The 22,935-nt window shown below is 33.9% G+C and overlaps 1 protein-coding gene and 1 long non-coding RNA gene across 3 annotated transcripts; one reads left to right on the top strand and one right to left on the bottom strand.

The window, feature by feature from the left end:
- Positions 1-811: 811 nt before the first annotated feature.
- On the top strand, positions 812-17,462 carry LOC130646986 (protein eyes shut homolog). Of its 2 annotated transcripts, none has more exons than XM_057452679.1 (17): positions 812-917; positions 1,196-2,347; positions 2,466-6,806; positions 7,892-8,168; positions 8,657-8,859; positions 9,557-9,832; positions 10,345-10,524; positions 12,152-12,655; positions 13,201-13,374; positions 13,831-14,017; positions 14,589-14,883; positions 15,111-15,297; positions 15,484-15,553; positions 15,955-16,089; positions 16,208-16,294; positions 16,503-16,606; positions 16,744-17,462. In XM_057452679.1, the coding sequence occupies exons 2-17, from the start codon at positions 1,225-1,227 to the stop codon at positions 16,899-16,901; spliced, it is 8,301 nt and encodes a 2,766-aa protein (XP_057308662.1). In that variant the 5' UTR covers positions 812-917; positions 1,196-1,224; the 3' UTR covers positions 16,902-17,462. The 2 variants fall into 2 exon arrangements, with proteins under 2 accessions (XP_057308662.1, XP_057308663.1); XM_057452680.1 differs by lacking the exon at positions 812-917 and having other exon boundaries at positions 1,384-1,494; positions 1,746-2,347.
- A 2,892-nt stretch (positions 17,463-20,354) lies between these two features.
- Positions 20,355-22,814, bottom strand: LOC130647845 (uncharacterized). Its single transcript, XR_008982890.1, has 2 exons — positions 21,355-22,814; positions 20,355-20,662 (listed from the first exon to the last, which is right to left on the bottom strand). It is a non-coding gene; the product is annotated as an uncharacterized LOC130647845 (long non-coding RNA).
- Positions 22,815-22,935: the final 121 nt, after the last annotated feature.

The raw sequence follows: 22,935 nt of genomic DNA on the forward strand, positions 1-22,935 counted from the left end.
GAATTTAGGTATTTAACTTTTTAACTATTTACTCTGTGGGCTGAAAAATTATTTGACCACTAAGCGCTTTTTAAAAATTTGCAGAAAAAGCATTCTAGTACTCAAGCTATTTGCAATAAACATCAAATTTGTTCCTCAGGATGTTTAGTTTAACCACTGGCAGAAAAAATTAGATAAATAATTGTTATTTTTTTCGCAATATAATTTACCCATAAGTGAAACTGTTTTTAATGATCTAGTTGAAGCCTAAATGTAAGTATTGATTGTTTATTCACTTAGAGTTTGTTGTGGTTATGCACTTTATGCTTTGACATACACGCTCCTGATGAACTATTTTGGGTTTTTTGTTGCGTAAATTTCAAGAGCGTCTTTTTGTTGAAAGCATGATTATTTGCTGGCCAATTTCATTTTTGTATCCTTACAGTCAAATATCAAATTTTGGCAATTAGTGACCATTCACTGGCCATTATTTTAGGCGCTGAAAAGAATTGCAAAACTCATTCAAATATTTAGTTATTAATTGCAACAGTTAGTTGCATAAGTTTAGTTTAGTAACTTTTAGTACCATCACAAATTGCTCATTTGATAGACTCCATCCTCATTTTTGATTAATCTTTTATTAATTTAATGAATTGGTTGATGTTACGTTTTTTACCATTTATAAGAAGTACTGAAATAAGTTAAATACAACACAATATTTTTTTCTTAAAGAATAAATTATTAAACGTTGTTTCACCCATATAGAATGTTTTTTTTCTTTTTTTATTTCATGTTATTTTCGACTTTAATGGCTTTATGTTTAGTTCATTGTTTTATTGAATTTGTTTTATGTTTTTTTATAATACTACTTTTATATGTTTAGCCAGAAATAAAACAACAAAATATTTATATAGAATAAAATCTTGTCTGTAGAGAAGGTAGGTTTGGCCTGATGTTAATTTTTTTAGCAATTTAATTCTGATTTCTTAATAATCATTTTCCGTAGTTTTAAAGTGATCAGGATGCTTGAATGTGCCTAGTATATATTCGTACAGCAAATCTATTTTTAAGCCATCTTTGTGGAGAGTTTTATATTCAGGATTTTTTTAAACAGTGCATTTTGAGTGGCTAAAATTTCATTTCTCAATTTTTTTTAGTGGTATTTTTTTGTTGTTGATATAAACCAATCCCTTCAAAACGTATATATATATTTTAGGTGTTTCTTGGCCTAATCTCTAGTCATGCATGATGATGATATTGACAAGGATTCTACTTTGTTTACTTGTTACTACAAAATGTTGTTTTACACAGCGTGGCGATGGATGTTCTACCTGTCTCACACAATCAAAGTGCATTGATACTATTCCTGCAACTTCAGTTAACCAAACTTTAGGTATTGAAGCCCAACACTTATGTTATCAGAACAACACATGTTTTGGTGTAAATGACACATCAAAAGTTCCTGTGCAACAATACCCTTTACAAATCTTTAAAGGACAACAAATAATTTTTAATGTAGGTACTTTACTGCAAAGTAATTTTACGTTAAAGATATTGAGCAGTGCTTCGTACAATCATTTTACATCATGTAATATTTCTAAAGCAAGACAAATATCTTATTCTCGACAGAATAACTCCCTAATATCTTTAGAAGCTTTGGAACCAGGGATCTATTACTTGTTGTTTAGTAGCAGTCATGTTTTGTATTCCTGTGTATTTGGCTATCGAATTCAAGTTATTGTATATGATAATATCTGTTTTATTAGTAATGGCACCATGTGCTCATCACATGGAAAGTGTTTATTAAATCAAACAGCAAGGACATATCAGTGTAACTGTTGCCCTGGCTATCATGGAAAATATTGCGAAATATTTAATAGCTGCTCTACGAATCCTTGTTTAAACAATGGAACTTGTGTAGATGTTATTAATGGCACAAGCTTGGCTATTATTTGTTCCTGTCATCCACAGTTTACAGGAGATCTTTGTCAGTCTTGCATACCAGGCTTTATAGGAGAACGTTGTAACAAAGACATAGATGAATGTAATGTTACTCAAAGGATCTGTAATTATGGTGTGTGCAATAACACGTATGGCGGCTTTCATTGTCACTGTCCTGTTAATGTGACAGGGAGACTATGTGACATTGATTTATATGACAACTGTCAATCCAACCCTTGTAGCAGAAATGCAACATGTGTAGATGAGTATGGGAGTTTTCGCTGTGTGTGTCAAGCCGGTTTTACAGGTCAAAATTGTGATGTCAACATCAACGAATGTGTTAATAATACTTGTGCTGTAGAAGGAACTGCTCAATGTGTAGACTTGATTGGCAAGTATTTGTGTCAATGTATCCCAGGTTATACTGGTATGCTTTTTTTGTAGTAGTAGTATGGTGGACTGAAATCAAAATGATGCTCACCAAGTGATTTTTAACATTTATGATCTATTTTTTAATATTTATTATTTAATTGCTCATTTTTTAGGGACACATTGTGAAACAGATATAAATGAATGTGATTCAGACCCATGCCAAAATGGTGGCCTGTGCTTGAACCAAATCAACAAGTATACATGCGCTTGTCAACCAGGTTATGATGGCACCAACTGTCAAAATATTGCCAATAAATGCAAAGTACTAAAACCATGTGAAAATAATGGCACATGCAATAGATCTGGACATAACTTTCACAATTACACCTGTCAATGTACTCCAGGGTGGACTGGTCGTAATTGCTCTACGGAAATTAATGACTGCTTGTCCACTCCCTGTTTAAACAATGCTACCTGTCATGATCTGTTTAATGCTTTTAAATGTGATTGTTTATTGGGTTGGACTGGTAATCTATGTGAAAGTAATATAGATATGTGCATACTAGCACCGTGTCAAAATAATGCTTCATGTATTGATTCTTTAAATGGACTAGATTATAGTTGCGAATGCTTAGCAGGCTTTACATCTAAAAACTGCAGTGTAAATATCGATGATTGTGTCTTTTCAAATGCTAGCTGTATTAACGGTCGGTGCATTGATTTAGTAAATGGTTACATCTGTCAGTGCCAACAAGGTTGGTATGGAAAGAACTGTGATACAGATAAAGATTTGTGTTCACAAAATCCTTGTGTTAATTCATTGCATTGTGAAAATGTTAATTCAACTTTGGGTTATCAATGTTTTTGTAAACCTGGTTTTACTGGACAAAACTGCTTTGACAGAATAGATAATTGTATCAATAATACTTGTCAAAATGGTGCCACTTGTCACAGTGTCACCGATTTTTACAACTGCACTTGTGCCCCAGGCTTTGAAGGCCAATTTTGTCAACATGAAAAAAATGAATGTATCTCAAACCCATGCCAAAATAATGGAACATGTAAGGACTTTATCAATCAATATTTCTGTAATTGCAAGCCTGGATTCAGTGGATTAAACTGTGAAGTTAATATTGATGAGTGTTTGTCCTTACCGTGTCAAAATAATGGGACCTGTATTGATAGAGTTAATGACTTTGCCTGCAATTGTTTGCGTGGTTTCACAACAAAAGATTGCAGCCTTCATGTCTGTAATGTATTGAACACTTGTAAAAACAATGCAACTTGTGTTCAAACTTCTGATGGTTTCCATTGCCTTTGCCCACAATATTTTACTGGTAGTAAATGCGAAAATTCTATCAATGAATGTTTATCAACTCCATGCAAAAACAATGGTTCGTGTATTGATTTATATAATGGTTATCGTTGCAATTGTGTGTTTCCGTTTTCTGGTAGACATTGTGAGAAGCATTTGTGTGATTGTAATATATGCCAAAATAATGCCACTTGTATCCCATCGCAGGATAACTACAAATGCCAATGTGTGCCAGGTTTTACTGGACGAACTTGTGAAAATGACATAAATGAATGTCAATCACATTTGTGCAATGTGAATGGAACTTTACGTTGCACTGATTTAGTAAACAACTATGTTTGTGTATGTAACCATGGTTACACAGGAAAATTTTGTCAGACACACTTGTGTGACTTGAGCAACATTTGTGGAAATGGTTCATGTATAAAAACAAAAAATGGATATGATTGTTTTTGCAATGCAGGTTTTAATGGATCTAATTGCGAAAACGACATTAATGAGTGTTTGAACGTCAGCTGTGGTGAAGGGACTTGTATTGACACAGTGAATAACTACACTTGTTTGTGTCCAACCTCCACATCAGGGAGGAATTGTGAAATTAATTTGGATTTTTGTTCTAGTTCACCCTGCCTACACAACTCAACTTGTGCCAATGTTTTATCAAATGCAAGTTATACATGCACTTGTCAACACCCATTTGTAGGATCACATTGTCAGGATCACATATGTAATATTTCACACCCATGTAACAATGGTACTTGTAATATCAGTCATAATGATTTTACATGTAACTGTTTTCCAGGTTTTACAGGAAAATTTTGCAATGAGAGTATTGACAACTGCCTTGATAACCCATGTTTCAATGGCGGTGTATGTTTGAATGCTGTTAATAATTTTACTTGCGAATGCCCTACGAATTCAACTGGCTCACGTTGTGAATCAATACTTACTTTCTGTAATTCTTCTGTGTGTCTTAACAATGGTAGCTGTGTTAGCAATTATACGGAAAGAAGTTACGAATGCACCTGTTGGCCTGCTTTCACTGGTTCTGAATGTCAATTTCATGAATGTGACATAGCTAATCCTTGCAAGAATAATGCAACATGTTTACGTAATCCATTAGCAGCGAAGTGTCAATGTCGTCCAGGCTTTACTTCTGATGATTGTTCTATCGAAATTAATGAATGTGAATCTTTTCCTTGCCTTAATAATGGAATATGCACAGATTTAGTGAATGGATACAACTGCCAGTGTTTAAGAAACTTTACTGGAGATAATTGTGAAACCTTCTTAAATTATTGTAATTCCAGCTCATGCTTAAATGGAGGTACATGTCATGCTGATCATACAAACAAAACATTTTCTTGTGTCTGTTCTCCTAATCATACTGGCAAAAGATGTGAAGTTAGTCTCATGGGACCATGCAAGACTCAACCTTGTGGTGTCAATGGAGTGTGTAGTGAAGTATCTAGTAATAGTTACAACTGCACCTGCCTTTTTGGATTTCATGGCCTACATTGTGAGAATTTTAACTGTCCTTGTGTTGGTGGAAGATGTCTTCGTTATTATTCAAGTGAACAGTACAGATGTGTATGTAAAACAGGCTTTACAGGAAGATACTGTGAAACATTTAATGGAGATTGTCGCAACACTACTAACCCATCCTTAAAATGTGTTGATTTCAGTTTTTGCCAGAAAACTGACTATGGTTTCGCTTGCATTTGTCCACCGCACCTACAAGGTAAACAATGTGAAACAGCTGGTGGTTGTAGAAATACGACATGCAAGAATAGTGCAAATTGTACTGGAGATAAAGACTATAAGTGCAATTGTGCTGCTGGGTTTACTGGAAAATTTTGCGAGTTTGATATCAATGAATGCATTTCATCTCCGTGTTTTAATAACGGGTCCTGTGCAGAGGATGGCCTTCAGTCTAGTAGATGTTATTGTCCTGCTGGTATAATGGGAGCTAATTGCCAATATAAGATGAACACCAGTACTACATTGTCAACTTTATTATCCAAAGCATCTACAGAGATGTCGACAATATACTCTTCACCAACTTTCAAAACAGTTACATTTAATTCAAATTCAAACACTGTACTCACACCAACTCGTTATTCTAAACAATACAGTAGTACACCATTTTCATCACATTTAGTAATATCGAATGTTTTGTCTCAACCTACAAGCAAGCTTGCATATACAACAGTAAAGAATTATACTATTTCTCCCAGTGCAACCAAATTTTATTACAGTACGTTGACCACTTATCCTGATTCAATTAGTAGTTCTACTAAATATGGCTTAGATACAGCGTCAGTTGTTTCAAAAAAATTGCTTGCAACGTCAAGTAAAACTGCAAGTTTATTTAAAAAATCTCATTTTACTTCCATTTCAACTGGTGCATCAACAGTTGAAGTAACAGAATATGTATCAAGCGCACAAAAAAACTTTTCCGTTGAGAAAACTATCACAGTCTTGAGTAATTCCATAACAAAGTCAATTAAAACTGTTTTATCATGTCCAATTAGGAGTACTGTGAATTTATCCAGTAGATTGGTTATGTCAAATTTTTCTTCACAGTTTTCCAATACTAAAGATACTTCAAATCTTTTTTCACTTCAACCTTCATCAACAGTTGTGTCCACTGCAGCAATGCCAGTGAAATCTACTTTCGCATCAACACCATCCATCAGAAGCACAACATTGATCTTCAATAGTACAAGTCAAACCAGCACCAAGGTTAATACTCACTCAACATTAAATATACAAGAATCTTTTACACTAAATACCAGTTTAACTACATCACAGTCGCCGAGAGCTACTGCCAGCTATTTTTCAAATGTTAGCACAATATCAAATTTTGTTATATCAACTTTTCCACGCACAACGACGGTGTTGTTATCAACTAATCATCAAATAGTGTCATCTTATACCAATCGCATATTAGAAACTAGACTTTCGTCAATTGCTTATGTAACTACCTCAAGAAGTTATCATACAACGATTGCTTACAATAGCACTACAACTCCAACGACTTTGCCTACTGTTGTAACAACCTCGCAAAGACCATTTTTAAACCTAACATGCAGTGACCAACCTTGTAATGGTTTTCTTTGTGTTAATGAAACAGATAATGGACTTCCATTTCGTTGCATTTGTCCTTTTCCAGCTGTTGGACCAAGATGTGTATTAGGTAACATTTTTTTTTGCCATCTGTTATTTTAATGTGGCTCTATTGAAAGCATGTGCACATCTGCTAGTGTGTTACAGCATTATATCATTTTTAAAAAAATGTACTTTAAAGTGCATTCAAAGTGCATTTAAAATGTACTTTAAATGCACTTTGAATTTAGTCGCCATATTTGGTGCCATCTACTGACCATTAACCAGCTCGTGTGGTAGGCAAGCAAGTTAGAGCAATGCTATATATATCCCTGCCAGTAATGTAACATAGTTATAGTTGGAGGGGAAGAATAGCCAGCCATTAGGATGGAAGCCCCAAGGACATTAAAACTTCCAGTTACTTACTTATAAGAATAGTATAAAATAAAATAAAACATTTTTATCAATTTATTCCATGAATATGTTCTTGAATTGTAAATTTGAATTTCCACAAGATTCAAGAAATAGTAAAGTTTGTTATGTAGGTAGTTATAACTAAATTGCACGCTGAAAAACAACTGTGATTAAAAATCAGCCCTCTGAATCAGCAAAAATCTTCGTTAAGGTCAGCTTCGACCACAACACAAAAATCATGACAGCAGAATTTTGCTGCTGTGAAAAATTTTAACAGCAGCGAAGTAAATATATCTTATAAGAGTGTCAATTTACTTTAATGACAGGGCTTCCTTAGAATCAAAAACTCCATTATAATCTTATATTATTTGTAAAACAAGTCCCTTGTCTAGCTAATTTAGACAAAGAAAACAAAAACGAAACAACAGAGCTACTTGTACGTTTACATGTTTTAATTTTGTTTAAATGCAGATTTCCGTGGAGCAAATTGTGAATGGCAAATTCAGACTCAAAAAGCGATGCAGCAACTTGAAATATTGACTTTTTATACTTTTAAATATTAAAAACAAATGAGTTAGTTTAATATCTTCCCGATAAAGAGTTTTTTCTCATATAATTGCCAATGATTTTCTTCCGACAAATTTGCTGGCTAATTCACTTTGTGAAAGTCCGTCTTTAGATTGCAGTAAAAAAAATTTTAAAATATAATAAAAAGAAAGTGTTTCCTTGCTTATTGTGTCTTGTTAAATGTTTTATTTTCAGGTTCTACTTTACACTTTGCTCGATTTAATGGTCATTCATTCATTGAGCTACCAAAGATGAATTTAAACCAAAGCTTGAACACTATATCAATGTCTTTCCAAACAGTGTCAGAGGATGGTTTATTGCTTTATATGAATCATTCACAACATAATGACTTCATAATGATCTCTGTCGAAGATGGTTTTCTTAAGTATCAGCTTAGTACTGGTGATGAGAGTGTTATACTAAAGAGCACCACGAAGGTGAATACAGGGCATTCTGTCCTTTTGACTGCAAGGTACGGATGTATTTAGTATAATGAGACTTTATACCCAAACGCAATCCCCTGAATTTTCAAAGAAATTGAAATGTCTTTATTCTTAAAAAAGATGTATATGACACTCCAAGTGAAATAGGACACTGAATGATAAACAGTGTGAATGTTTAATGATTTTAAGAAATTGTTTACAATGGTGGCAAAAATTAAGCATCATGTAATGGTTACGAAAGAGTGCAAAAGTAAAATGTTAAAAAAAGCTATTCTTACATTCTTACAGTTTTCGGGTTGTTTTATTAACTTTCGTAAGAATAATAAAGACGCCACACTTTAAACTGAGACTTCTTTATCATTTTTTAAAGTTGCCTTGTTCAAAAGTAATCTCAGTATATAAACAGCTATTCTTTTTTTAGCCCAAAACTATGGTTTGGAAAGTAAATATCCATAACACTCTGTACCAAAAGTTGATATTGTTCTTAGAGATACTGACGTTAAAAACTTTTGTTTAGTTATAATAGCTTGACTGGTGTTGGAACTTTATCACTCATCGGTAAAGAGCAAATCAGTAAAACGCTCCAATCCAGTCTTCGCGACATAGACATAACTTCGAATTGGCATGTAGGTGGAATCCGCACTGGTATTTTGTCAGTTAAAAATTTTACTGGATGTATCAGAGATTTTCAAGTAAATTCAAAACCATTCTCTTTAACAGGTAACAGTGATTATTAGTTAGTTCTTAGAAACTCTTTCTAGGTAATGCAATTTTTGTCTATACAACTTAATTTTTCATCATAAGCTTTTTCTATCGGATAGATCAAACATTACGAAGTTATATGCTTTAGGTTTTTTGTTTAAAAAATCTGGAAAAACCAGTGTTTTATCTTTTTTCCCCTTTTAATAATAGTCGCGCAAACAAGCTATTTATATACAAGATTTGTGACCTATTGGACGAGTGACACAAAATGTCAAATTCTAAAAGGCCCTTACAATAGTCAACACATTTTACTTTTGTTTAGCATAAAAGTTAGACGAAATAGGCAATATTCTGAAATCGTCTTTTGAAAACCTTTTCTATTTGAGAACAAATAGAAAAGGTTATATAGAACTGGAATCTGTCTGCTAAATGATATCAAACCATATAAGGTTTTATTCTGTCTGAAAGTCAGCAGTAATAATCTTGCGTAATACTGGCAGTACGTTTAATGTTTTGCGAAGGTATTCCTGAAAAAAAAAAAAAAATACTGCAAAGCTTTTTTGTCAACCTTATTATGGTCATACTTTCTGTCTTCTTTGATTGTTTATTTTTCTTTAAAGAAAATAACACAAATAAAAAAAATAATTTCATAGTCACATAGTATAGATTTATAGTATTCTTTATAAAATATACTGATTTTCGCATTGACGTTTAGACGCATCTCAAATCATTGATTGGCTCAGTGTTAGTGAATGTGAAATATCAGCCTGTGAGCGTGGAGCATGCCACAACAACGCCACATGTATACAAGATATTAACGATTTAAATAGCTTTGTATGTCGTTGTCAACCAGGCTACTTTGGTGATGATTGTCGTCAGGTGACTGATCACTGTGCTGGGGACCCTTGTAATGGTGGCTTGTGTGTTTGGACAGCGGATGGAAGACAATGCTTATGTCAATATGGAAGGCTTGGTTCGACGTGCCTAATAGGTTTGTCTATTTTAGATTTTTTTTTGTCTTTACCACAGGTAAATAGGGTAGGGGTGTTCAGAAATCCAAGATTTTGCTTTTGCCCTGGAATGTTCTGGAATTCTGTTAAACTTTTCCAAATGTACAGGATTGTCATTGAAATTAAACTTTATTAAAAAAAAAACTCAGCGTTGGCTATCATCATAACATTCAATAAGAAAGGTACACTTCAAGTAAAATTATTTTCTCTGTTTTTGTGAAAGAATTCAGAGGTTTGAAAAAGCAGTGTAAAACTTTACTTGATAAAACTAACTTAACAACTTAATACTGTTCTGTAGAGGCTATAGAACAGTATTAAGAACATTCTATAGATCGTGGTAGAGTCATTAAATCTTGCTTCTTAAAATTTTTGAATTAGTGCTGTCACCACATCGAACCACGTGTGCTTAAATGCAATTTAGGTTTTTTAACACATTCGTTGTAAACAAATCTCTTACAAAAATGACAGTGTCAAGATATTTGTTTTTTCATAGATACCATCATATCTGTTCCACAGTACTCCGTGTTTCAGAATTACTCTTCATACACTGAATACCCGTGGTTACTTACTGGAAAGTTTGCATATGAAAGGTTTGAAATAAGACTGCAGTTTAAAGTTAGTGGTGATGTACTTCAAGACGGACTCTTGGTATATCTTGGTCAAAATGAAATCGGTATGACTTGTTTTCTGCTCACCACAGGTTTCGCACCTGGAGAATCTGTAAAACCTTGTATATTTGGTCACAATTTACAGCTGGCATGGTCTGCGCTGCCAAATCCCTTGTTGAAAAATTAAAAACGTTAGATTTTATTGGTGTTTAAGCTGCACGTTAATTAATTGGGGTTTTTCTTGCTTATATAGTGATCATAAGATACTACCAAAATCGCATCTTATTGTTCTCCTTCAGAAATACCATACTGATTTTAACCCTATTAGCAGCGGAGAAGGTATGGGGGCATAACGTTTGTTCGGGATGATATTAGGTGCTGAAATTTTGTGACTTTTCCTAACTTTTATTAGGGATTGTAATAAAAGAAAATTTAGAAAAAAAAGTTATACTTTGCGGGAAAAGTAGTAAAATGTGCTGACATGCATGCATGAGTGTTGCAAGATGTTGCATTATTATCTAGTCCTTTAATACCACTGACGTCATCAAATTATTTTTTGCCTGGAATCTGTTTGTATTTAAACTTTCTACAAGTATGCCTGAAGAAGTATACCAAGTTTTATCACCTAGGCATAAGTAGTTCGGGATTTATAACCCGTGGGTACTTTTATTAGACTTCTGATTTTTTTTGTACATTTCCGGGGGTAAGCCATTTATGAACGGGGGGAAAAATATTTAAAATGAATATTTTTTTTTGTTATCTTCTATGCTAAATCTGTAGTCCAAAATTATTCAGTTCATAAACATTTGAAAGTAATCACACGTATAAGATAAAATGAGGACCGGATGTGTAATTTACAGACCAGAATATATAATTTACGAACCAAAATTAATATTTTACGGACCGGATTACCCTTTGTCTTTGATGACGTCACTAAATGTGGTAATGACGTCATAACACTCAAATTAAAAGTCAATCTTATTCCTATTGTGAATAATTCTTTATTTTGGGAAATATACTTTTAAAAAAAAGAAGAAATCGATGTTTTGAATTGGAAAAAAACATTTTTTATTGTGATCAAAGTTTATTTTCTCATAACATATATCTAACAATTAGACTTTTTTCATAATTATAATATTTTTGTTATATATTTTACATACTTGTCTACTTTCAAAACTTAGCATACTCTAAACTACGACATTTTTCATTAATACCGATAAAAAATCAGCTACCCTTTGTCTTTGATGACGTCACAACATGTGGCAATGACGTCATTACACCCAAATTAAAAGTCAATTGTATTCCTATTGTGTTGAATTATAAGTGTGCCAAGTTTTATAGCAAAATGATTTGTAGTTCATGAGTAATTTATAAAAATGTGGCCGCGGGCACTTTATGCCCCCCTAGTGCTACAGCAGACCTAAAAAGCCCGGGTATAATAGGGTTAATGAGGGGTAAAAAAAATGAGGGGTAAGAAATTTAAAGGGAGACAGTCTAGTGTTTTAAATAAACTCCGGGATTTGTTATTTTAAAAATAGTTGATCATGGAAAATGCTCCATAACAATAAGGTAACATCGAAATTATAGACAGAATCGAATCTATAACTTGATTTGTTCTTTATTATGTATTCCTTTCGAATTTCATTTTTTTACCGAAGCTAACGACAATTATAATTTCTTGTTTTCTGCTAGGATCGGTGGGTGACGATTTCTTTGCAGTTGGAATAATTAATAACCATATTGCCTTGATATTTAATCTTGGAAATGGTCACACTATTCTTAAAAGTAAAGAACCAATTGAATTAAAACGCCAATGGCATTTCATTGTTGCTGGCCGGACGAGACAACATGGCTACCTGTACTTAAACTCGCTTGAGAAAGTCAAAGGGGTGACACCTGGCTTGCTGACTGGGCTTGATATATACACGTCATTGTACATAGGTGGTGTCCCTAATTACAACAGACTGCCACCCAGCCTGTATGCATATTTTAGAACAGGCTTCACTGGTACCATATATGACGTATCCATTCGTACAGGCAATTCGAGCTTTGCTCCTCTGCTGACCCTGACTGAAGATCAAGCAGCTAGTAGTGTGATTGGAGTCCCTGTGGTTGGCGGTTTGAATGTAAACAATGATGGAGAGAATCAGTGTGTGCTCAAACCGTGTGCTAATAATGGTACATGTGTTTCTACAGGTTTGTTGTGTTATATGTTACAGTTGTGTTATGTAGTAAAGTAGAAATATTATTTGTTTTTTTGCTGTTCAAATTTCAAGAGAGATAAGAGGATTAATTTCTGTTGGCTGAAGATTTTGATAGTTGAACGTTATATTGTGTCTAATGGATTGGTCTAAAAAAAGCTGAATGAAGAAACGTTCAGACGCACAAACGCAGTGGATATTTTTAAAAATAATACAACGTATTTATCATTTTCAGGTTAATAAAAATGTTATAAGTTTGCTAATTCCAATGTAAAACGTGTTAAAATATTACGCAACAGCAATTAGATGCAAATGTTTCTAAACCCTATACTTCAAACATATGTGAAGGAATTCTAACTCTTTTCAAGATATTTCAAAAAATAATAATTTCACTTTTCTTATGGTCAGAGCCTTAATTTATAACAGTTTACTTCCTTTTTCTCTCTTTTATCAATAAGAGCGTTAAAGAATTATTAAGAAGTTTGAACTTCTATGTCGTCAGGTATATTTTTCTACTGCCATTTGTGAAATCTGTTATAGGCACAAGTTTTACCTGTCGATGTCAACCTCCCTATAAAGGAAATTTATGTCATGATAAAGAGTTGTCATGCATTGATTACAATCCGTGTCATCCAGGATCCACGTGTCGTGCTGATGGCTTTGATATTCAGTGTGATTGCCAGCTTGGTTGGAAAGGCGTGTTTTGTAATGAAGGTTCGTTGTTTCTTTAGTTGGCCGATTGCTGTGTGATCAGTCTGATTAAGGGCGTAACTTTTGTCGGTTTTATTGATGATTGTAGTTCGCGAAAAAATACTGGCAAATAAAATAATTTGCAAATAATTTTTGTTAGCGTACCCATAATTGGAACAGCTGGTATCCAGTGAAAATTATAAAATTATAAAAAATTCGGTAAATTCTCATATTCCACAACGATTTGATATTTTCTTTTTGTAAAAATGTCAAAAAAAATTGCACTCTGTTAGATGCATTTCTAGTTGACCATGCTATAGAGGCGAGATGTAGTGTTTTTAAGAGGGGTTGGGTACAAGACTGTATATTACAGACTGGTTTATGGGCTTGAGTTTGATTTATTGCTTGGATGCTAAATAACATTCTCACTGTTGTATTTCTTTATTTTTAACTTATTATTTTATTGTTTGGTACGCGCAGAAGTTAACATCTCAACACCATATTTCAAAGAGAAGTCGTTTCTTGCACTTCCACCAGTCAGTGTTCGTTCCACGCTAAAGATTTCGTTAGAGTTCAAAGCAGACACTAATAATGGTTTGTTGTTTTACGTGTCACGCAATCTGCAGTCAAGTAAAGGAGACTTTTTAGCTGTTAGTTTGTGGAAAGGGTGAGTCCTTCTACCTACTTTTTTGCATCAAAATCTACTTTCTAAGCGCAATAGAATTCAGATTCTGATTTAATTGGTGGTATGAGAGAAACTTTAAAATATTTGAAAATTGTTTTTTTTTAACTACTCCATAAAGTCACACTGACACTATCCTTTAACGTCATCTAAACTCCACTCGTATAATATAACTCATCCAGCACAAGCCACAGCTAAAAATATTTGATGAATCATTTATTGGTAAGGAGAATGAGAGACTGGTAGCCTAGTGCTAGAGCGTTGCTTCCAGTGCGGAAGGTCTTGGTTTCAAACCCTGGCCGAGTCAACGACCCTTATTGATAGCACCAATAGGAACTGAATAGGAACTGAAGTAAATAATTTCATAATAATAATAATATTTATGTGTCAACATATACGCAAACCATTACTTTAATAAGTTTGATGCATATGGATTTGTTATACTTCTTAAATTTGGAAATTTCTTCATTGGAGTATGGTTATAACATTGATTTTAGTAGCCTCGAATTTTCACATGATACACTATTCTGACCGACTTTGAATGCATATTGTTTAGATATATTTACGTCAGATTCAACCTCGGTCATTTCATAGCTTCCATGCGAACTCACAAGAAGATCACTGTTGGTCGTTGGCATTTATTCTATTTTTACCGTGTCAGAAAAGACGCCATTATGAAATTGGACAACAACAGATACATAGGTGTCCGCAGTAGAGGCTCCATGAGCATGTTGGATGTCGGTTCACAGTTTTACCTAGGCGGTGTACCGTATTTATCGTCACTCAACATGGCTGCTGTGAAAAGCGTGCAAGCTCAGAGTGATTTCACTGGCTGTGTGAAATATTTAAAAGTAAGGCTTCATGAATTTTAGTCCGTACAATATAGCATGAATCGCCCCCTCTCCCCCGCCCCCTTTTTCCCCCTCCCTTCCGTTATGCTTTGAATGTGAAAAGACAAAAATCTCAAATAATTTTTGTCATCTTCTAACATGCAAACTGGAATAAAGGAACCAGATTACAGTTTCTGAACAAATGGAGCTGTTAAACAGTGATGAATCAAATCAATTTCTCTTTTCAGGTAAACAACAAAATCTATCCACTGCACACGCCTTCCACCTCGAATATGATTGGTCGAAATATCGAGGATTGTGGATCCTCTTGCGCAATGCATCATTGTCAAAATAAAGCCAGTTGCGTTCCTACAAACGAAACTGTGTACGAATGTAAATGTGCTTTGGGAAATGTTGGAAGTAGCTGCGAGCAAGGTGAGAGAGCTTGAGAATTGGAGACGCTTAAATAACGTTAAAATCATCCGTTTTTTATTCTTTATTTGATGCATGTTTGTGTGCTACGAAAATGTATTGAAGCCTTCCGTTAAACCCGTTCAATATAGGATTTGTTTCAAGTGCAACATGCGTGTGCTTTTATAGTTATTTTTTAATTTCCCGCAGTTGCACCCTCCTTCACGGCGGCTTCGTTCACGTCGACCTCTTATTGGTTCACACGCTTTGCTGTTTTAAGGTAGGTTTAATATGATATCCTGAAAAGATTTCTTTAAGTTGTAAACAAATGATTTTGGATGTTATTTGTCCATGGTTAGTTGTAGAAAAAATAAGTAAATAAGACCAAGGGGAAGGCTGAAATTTTACTTTTTTTTTTACCCACAAAAACATATTGAGAAATACACCTTTCAAGACAGCACTTTTCGCGGGGTTAATCGTTGCACATAAAAATAACTATTTCAAATTGAACATGTAAAAAAAAAATATTTTTTAGTTTTTATATAAAAAGTATATAAAATATTTTAATTGCTTCTCTAGAACTTTACAAAACGTGTGTTTCGTCCAAGTAACCAGAGGCTGTTAACATCAAATGGACGCAAACTAAAAGTCGTTTAAGCATTTCTACATTCTGTATTTTAGCTCGTCATCTACAGGACATTATGATTTGTTATTTAAAACCCGTCGTGATGGTGTGATCTTCTGGCACGGTAAACTGAGAAAAGAAAAAAGCGATTTTCTAGTTGCTGGTATTGTAAATGGAAACGTACATTTGAGGTACCGCTTTTGTGTTTACGTTACTCGGTTACCGTTAATAAAACCCTTTTACTGTCTTCTTCATTTGTTCTTTTTTTTTCTTTTTTTTTTCTTTTATATTTAACTAAGTATTCTTTAGTGTATCGATGGGTGGTCAAACATCATCAGCCGTGATTGGCCAATCAGCGTTTAGTGATAATCGATTTCATCAGCTACGAATTAACAGGTATGTATTTTCCGCATGATTGACTTCGTTTAGTAAAATCATAAAAAAATTGCTTCCTGTAGAATAAGTTAGTGAAACCACGCAACTATAAAAATAAATATATTTTTTAACAAAATTAATTTGGTGTCCGTCAACTTTCTTTCTCCTAATACGGCATCTTCAACTGTCTTCAAACTCAAATTTTAGGGACATTTTTCTATCTTCCTAGGGTTAAAAATATTTTTCAATTTATTGTCAATGGTCACACACCCAAAATCGTGATGGTTAACACTGATAAAAGTAGCTTCAACAATGACGGGTACTTTTATCTAGGTAAGAATGACCAATGCTTTTTCACGACGTTTTTTATAGTTCATGTTATGTTGTGTATATTTTTATGTCGTGTGTCTTATTATATCCTCTGTTGTTTATATATATCGTTTTCCCGTAATCTCTGTTTTCCTTTATAGGTGGCCTACCTGGTGCAGTCAAAGAGCTCAGTATGGGTAAATATAACACAGGATTTAGAGGTTGTATTGCTAATGTGACGGTAACCGGTAATAAAGGTTATGTCAATTTTGGTTCGACAAACAACACGAGAGGTCTGGGCATTAAACCTTGTCTTTGACCCAGAGTACCTTTGATGTAATTTTTTTAATGTCGATAGGCCATGCAGCACTTTGATGTCAGTCAGTATTCTCCGGTATTGTCTTTTCGAATAGTTCTTATAGTGGTTGTATTATATCACTGATAATTTATGCTAAAATTTCTTTTTTTATTTTGTAGAGAATTTCTTTTTTATAAGGTTTTTGTTAAATAGACGAATTCGTAGTTTCCGCAGCCATTATGGTTTCTTTTGTTTATGTTTTGTGTGGTTAAATCACAAGCAAGTAGGACATCAATTTGACGTAAAACTCCAGAGTTTTTCAGCGTTTGACGTCTAAATAGCTCCCAGGAGAGATTTTTCCAGGTCAAAACATTAGCAGTAAATTCGCATCCAATGGAGTCTGTTCCGCTTGGCAAGATAAATCGATAGTAGCTGCTGGATTTCAGAAATCTATATTGCAGTTTTTACTTGTTTTATATTTTTAACTTGTATAAAAAGTGGAATTTATGTTTTACAGTTAACAAACTTTATTATTTGTAAACTTAACGATAGTGATTGTTTTCAAAACACTTTTAACCCGCGTGTTTTTTTTTTTTTTTTTTTTTTTTTAATGTAATATATTTTTTGTGACTATCAATTTTAAATTCTAATATATTAAATTGTGCCATATAAATGTGTATTAATTTTATTTTTTACCAATTTTAGTAGAATCTATTTAAACCTCTCATCTGGAGTGTAATATTTACCCTTCTCCTCCTTTGTGCTGCGTCAGACACGCATGTTTAACAGAACAATCTGAACGTCAACATGGATGGAACCCCACGTCATGTCGCTCACATGATGTGTTGTTTTTGATTTTGGCATCAACAAGTTCGTTTATTATTTTTTGTTAATTTTTTTACTAGTGTATATAATTTACATGCAATGACAAAAAGTTAAAACAAAATTCTGTGTTTTTATTTTCTGTTTTTTGTATCAGCTTCAGGATTTTTATTGGTCGAATTTTAGTCTGAATTAAATTAAGGATTCGTTAGACATATAACTTACATAGCTTTTAGTGTATTCCATTCAGAGGGTCAGAGAAAAAATTAAGCTAATTCCCTGAATACAACACACATGTGGCGCCGTAGATTAGTGGTTATAGCTCTCGTACTCTGTGCAGGAGACCGGGGTTCGATTCCTCTTGACGGCGATTCAACATGGGCGAGTGAATGTTACCATAGCCCCGGGTTAACCCAAGCCATGTGAGGGAAATTGGGAAGATGGCACACTGTGTGGGCCGTTGGATGTTGCCGGGAGTTGTCTAGTAGAGCGCGGGCTCTAATTGGGTCTGCGTAGCTCAAAATGAGCATTAAATACTCTAGGACTCTCCATCTACGCCATGGCCCCTCCTGGAAATAATAGACAGGGTAGATCCCTCGATATTTGTGAGGCTAGCCATGTAAAATATGCACATCTATCTATCTATCTATCTATCTATCTATCTATCTATCTATCTATCTATCTATCATTGAATCTCTGGCTTAAAATCGGCTGTAATTAAAACTAATGAACCGCGAATAATTACACGTTTAGATTAGCGTCGTCGTCCTTTCTTAAAAATTATATTAAGAATGACTGTTCTTTCAAACATTCTTTATCATTATACGATGAGACTGCATAAACGAGATGATGACGTTTGGTTCGTTGCCATTGTTATCCGTTGTTGGGCAAAACCTTTCGCTGGCATGAAAATTAGAAGAACAGGTGTATATTCAAACATACTTATGAGGGTTTTCGTTTCCCAAAGTCACGTCTGTGATTTTAGTAGTTCGTTTTCTTGCATCTAATAATATAACGAGAATCGGGGAAAAAATTAGTAATTATTCAGCAAAGTCACTTCAATCTTAAAATTTTAAGCAAAAAATCGAATCACTTAAGTCAGTGGCCACACTATATATGTATATGTATATTATGTTAAGTGTTTTGAGAAACCATTTTATTCGTTCTTGTCTTATGTTTTATTCTTCATTTAAAGTCAAGCTATCTTATCAAAATTACGTTATTTTCTATCACTTGCTCAAATTTCTTTGTGGTCGGCTGGTAAGGGTTATATGTTCAATTATGATGCATAGATTGAATATGATGCCAATCTATTGCATATCGTTTGAACACATAGCCAAAAGTGTTGTAATGGAACTCCCCAGGCATAACAATACTAATGCGCATAATGTGACGGAAGAATTTAAAAAGCATGGCTGGCTAAATGTTGAGTTATCCTTGTTAGCGCAAGTTAACTGCGAAGGTGCAAATACTGTCAGTGCCGTAACCGCCGGGGAGCCAAGGGGCACAGCTGGTATAAAGAACAAAATACGTGGTATGAATTCATTATCGGCAAAAATACGTTATTTCGTTGCATTCTCTGTTATTTTTGTATCTCATATTTTCACAATTTGGAATATTCATAGGGGATTTCCCACTTAAATATGTGGAGTTTTTATTCGCCCAGAAATTTCAGCAGGTTTGTTGTTTCGTTCTTATGTAAAGTCAATTTTTGTTGCATAAAATTGGGAATATATTTTCCAATAATATCGTTGCTGTCTTAAGAGCAACATTTTCTTTATGGAACGAGATTTAAAAATGTTAAGACGCGATTTTAGCCGATTTTTTATTTTTTGTTTTTTTATTTTTTTGCAACTTTACGATATTGCTGAATAGGAACTATATTTGATTTTCACCCCCCTCGTTCCCAGGGATTTTTTGCTTTTTGGAAATGAGAGAAGACGGCAAAAATAAGAACAAAACACCCTAAAAATTAGGGTACGATATTCATTGAAATAAAAATAATATGGAAATTGCAAACAAAATGCGATTGTGATTTTAAAATACGTGACTAACAATATTGACGTCACGTGGTACTACTTTATTTTATTTTTCAAGTATTTGAAATAATGTTCTGTAAATTACACTGCTTATAAAATCATAATATATATGCGCCATGTTGGTGCACATCATATTGTGCAAAAAAAGAGTCATGCAACCTCGTCCCCAGAGTCTTTTGGTCCCTGAGACGCTATTACGACCTAATTAACGAGGCAAATGGCCTTGCGAACGAGGTTGGGAGCCACGTATTTAACTAAAAGCTGATAGCTGCAGATGGTCTCTGTTTTAAAGGTAAAATAGCCTGGGAACGATGTTGTAATGGCCAGTCTATTAACTATCGACTCTGCGTTATCTTTGTAAGCACCTGCACGTTACGTTGTGTATCTTATATACTAAACTTTCCACCCATGATAATATGCTTCGAAGTGTAAGAGTTTGAAACGCCTTACCTCATCTTATATTTGCTTTTCACAAGCATTTCTTGAGTCTTGACAGATTTTAAAATGTATGTAGGTTTTATATTTTATATTATTTTTATTTTAACCAGGCAGATGAACCAATAATAAACTAAATAATAAATAAGAATAATAATTAAAGGTTAAAAACACAATCTTTCCATATATAGATTTAATATTCTTCAACCAAAAAAAAAAACATATATGGATATATATAATATAATATCTACATCGGACCTAAATCGTGCTATGTTCCCTACACGTTGTTTCTTCTGCGTCGTATTCTGTTCTGCAGATGGTCTGCTTACAATCGTCATATTTCTGTTTGACAACATACATACAGTTCTCGTACTCCTGTTCGTTGATTCTGACCTCTCTTTTGTGGTGGTCAAATGGAGCTGGTCTGATGACTGCCAGCATGCTGAGTAGCATGAAACAAAACAAAATTGTTCCCTTCATTCTAGGCTAAAGTAAAGAGATAAAATAAATAGAAAAGAAAAAGTTTGTAAATAAGCATCCCTGCTCTAATAAGATCCCCCTCCTTCAAGAAAAGGGGACGCTCATTCAAATTAGCACAAGAAACAACGTATACATAAAAGACATTTACGAACAGGACAAAGATGTTCAATTCTTCTTCTCCAGACTCAACTGTCACTTACTCGCTAATTTTTTGTCTGGAAGGATTAAATTAATGTGTTTGCTTGTTAAGTTAGGCTGGTGTTTCAATAAAACCAACTTTAGGTGTAATTACATTCTCGTATACAACTTTTAAACAAAGATCCTCATGTTGTATATCAACAAACCGTGTAAAGGGTGTAAAAGAATTCAAAATTTGGAACTTCCAGAGAGATTTATTATCATGAAGAATTCTTTCTATAGTGAAACAAAAACCAAAACAATACAAAGAAGCTAGCCACGAGAGAGAGGGTGTGTTCCTAAGTATTTTCACAAAAAACAACGATTTGGTGCGGGTTAATGTTCGTGCAAACTTCTCCATTTATGTAACAGCATTAATTTTCGCGTTTCTTTTAGATTTTAGTACGAATGGGAAAAAATTACGAAACGCGTAGATTTTTAAACAAATTTAGATATAAATTTGCAACCAATAATGGAAAATAAAATTTGTTGTGAACCAACACAGAATATTTAAAGCTTACCTCTGTAATATCACCTTCCTTCACTCCCAAAAATAGAAAACTGTTCAATTCAATCTGTAATCTTTTGGAAAGGTACTGATATATATAGAAAGATTGTCAAAGTTACTATGCGACCTTGAAAAGAGTACAAAAATTCAACAATTTCTTCGAGTTGTGATTTAAAAGAGGTGTTAAAGATCTCAAATAGATTTAAAATTTTCAAACGGTGGTAATGCAAAAAATATAATTTAGTTCTAAGGTCGTCCCTAGATTAATCTTCCAAAATTAAGGTTCCTAGCAATGCAAAAAAAACCCTTGAACGTTGAAGTGGTTAGCACCTACCACTAAATGCTGCTCCCAAAAGTGAGTGCTTAACCCTAACTCATTGGCATAATGAAATGTGGGAAAGAAAGGGGGCTGACTCATTATTTCGTACTTGCTTTATTTTAATTCCATACGCGTTGAAAACAAACTTTTCTCACTTTTAAACTCCTCGCACTTATTACAATAAAGGATAAACAATAACGTCAGCCTCCTATTCATGTTTTTATTTAGAGTAGCTACTTTTATACTTGTCCTAAATTTTTAAGCAATGAAAGTCGTATGCTCTAATACGGGTAGTTTTTTCTTTTTTGCATAAAGAAAATGTCAGGAATGATAAGTCTTGACAAAAAAATTTTTCTTTCGCAGCTTCGCATCCTGTACATGGTAATTATCCTCGTCCCCCGAGGTTTGTTGCCTGATGTCAAAGTCGCTAGCACTTACTTGACCTTGAGGACGAGGTTCTGCGGCAACTATCAACTATCATGGCGTTGGTTTCTCAGCATTGGTCAGAATTCAAGAAAAGAAAAAACGGAGATTCTCAGTACGAAAATATTACCATATTATTATTAAAATTATTTACCCAGGATGGCCTCTTCAGTTCCTATTGGTACTGCTATCAACGAGGATCCTGCGAATGGGGTCCTATTGCATTTCAAGCTTTCATTTGAACTGCAAAGGTGTGTAAACACAGCTATCACTTAATTAGACAACCGTCTAAGATAGCAATCTGATTCTCGTGTAAAAAGTAGAAAGGATAAATTCGCACTTTAGTGTCTCTGGCATGACACATCCAGGGTTTCATCCCTTCTGTACTGAAAGAAATCACTTCTATCATTCTTGCAGGAAAAAACGCAACTCATACTTTAATGAAATCTTTTTGCCTAATGCAGTTTTAATTATAAGTGCATTAGTCCAGTCTCAGTGTTACTTTGTTACTTTGTTTGTTGTTTTGTTTGTTGTTACTTTGTTTGTGATTCCAGGTTTTGTTGCTAAATATACTTAATGCGTCAGGGTAAGGAGCTTGTCAAAATAACATACGATGGAAAAAAGAGTTCAAACTTTGAGTATACTTCTAAACAGTCCTTTTAAAACACACAGAAAAGCTGAGTAGAGCGGTTCTATTATACTTACCGTGCCTGGTAAACAAAAAGTTAACAGATTCATAATTTCATTCGCTCTTAAGGCTTCTCTTCCACTTAGATATGGTCGGTGGAAAGTAGTTTTGGATCGAAGTTGATAAAATTGGGAATTTTTTTCTGTATTGCTTGATCTACGCAA

This window comes from Hydractinia symbiolongicarpus, chromosome 6, assembly GCF_029227915.1.
Source record: "Hydractinia symbiolongicarpus strain clone_291-10 chromosome 6, HSymV2.1, whole genome shotgun sequence".
In the NCBI taxonomy this organism is placed as follows: domain Eukaryota; kingdom Metazoa; phylum Cnidaria; class Hydrozoa; order Anthoathecata; family Hydractiniidae; genus Hydractinia; species Hydractinia symbiolongicarpus.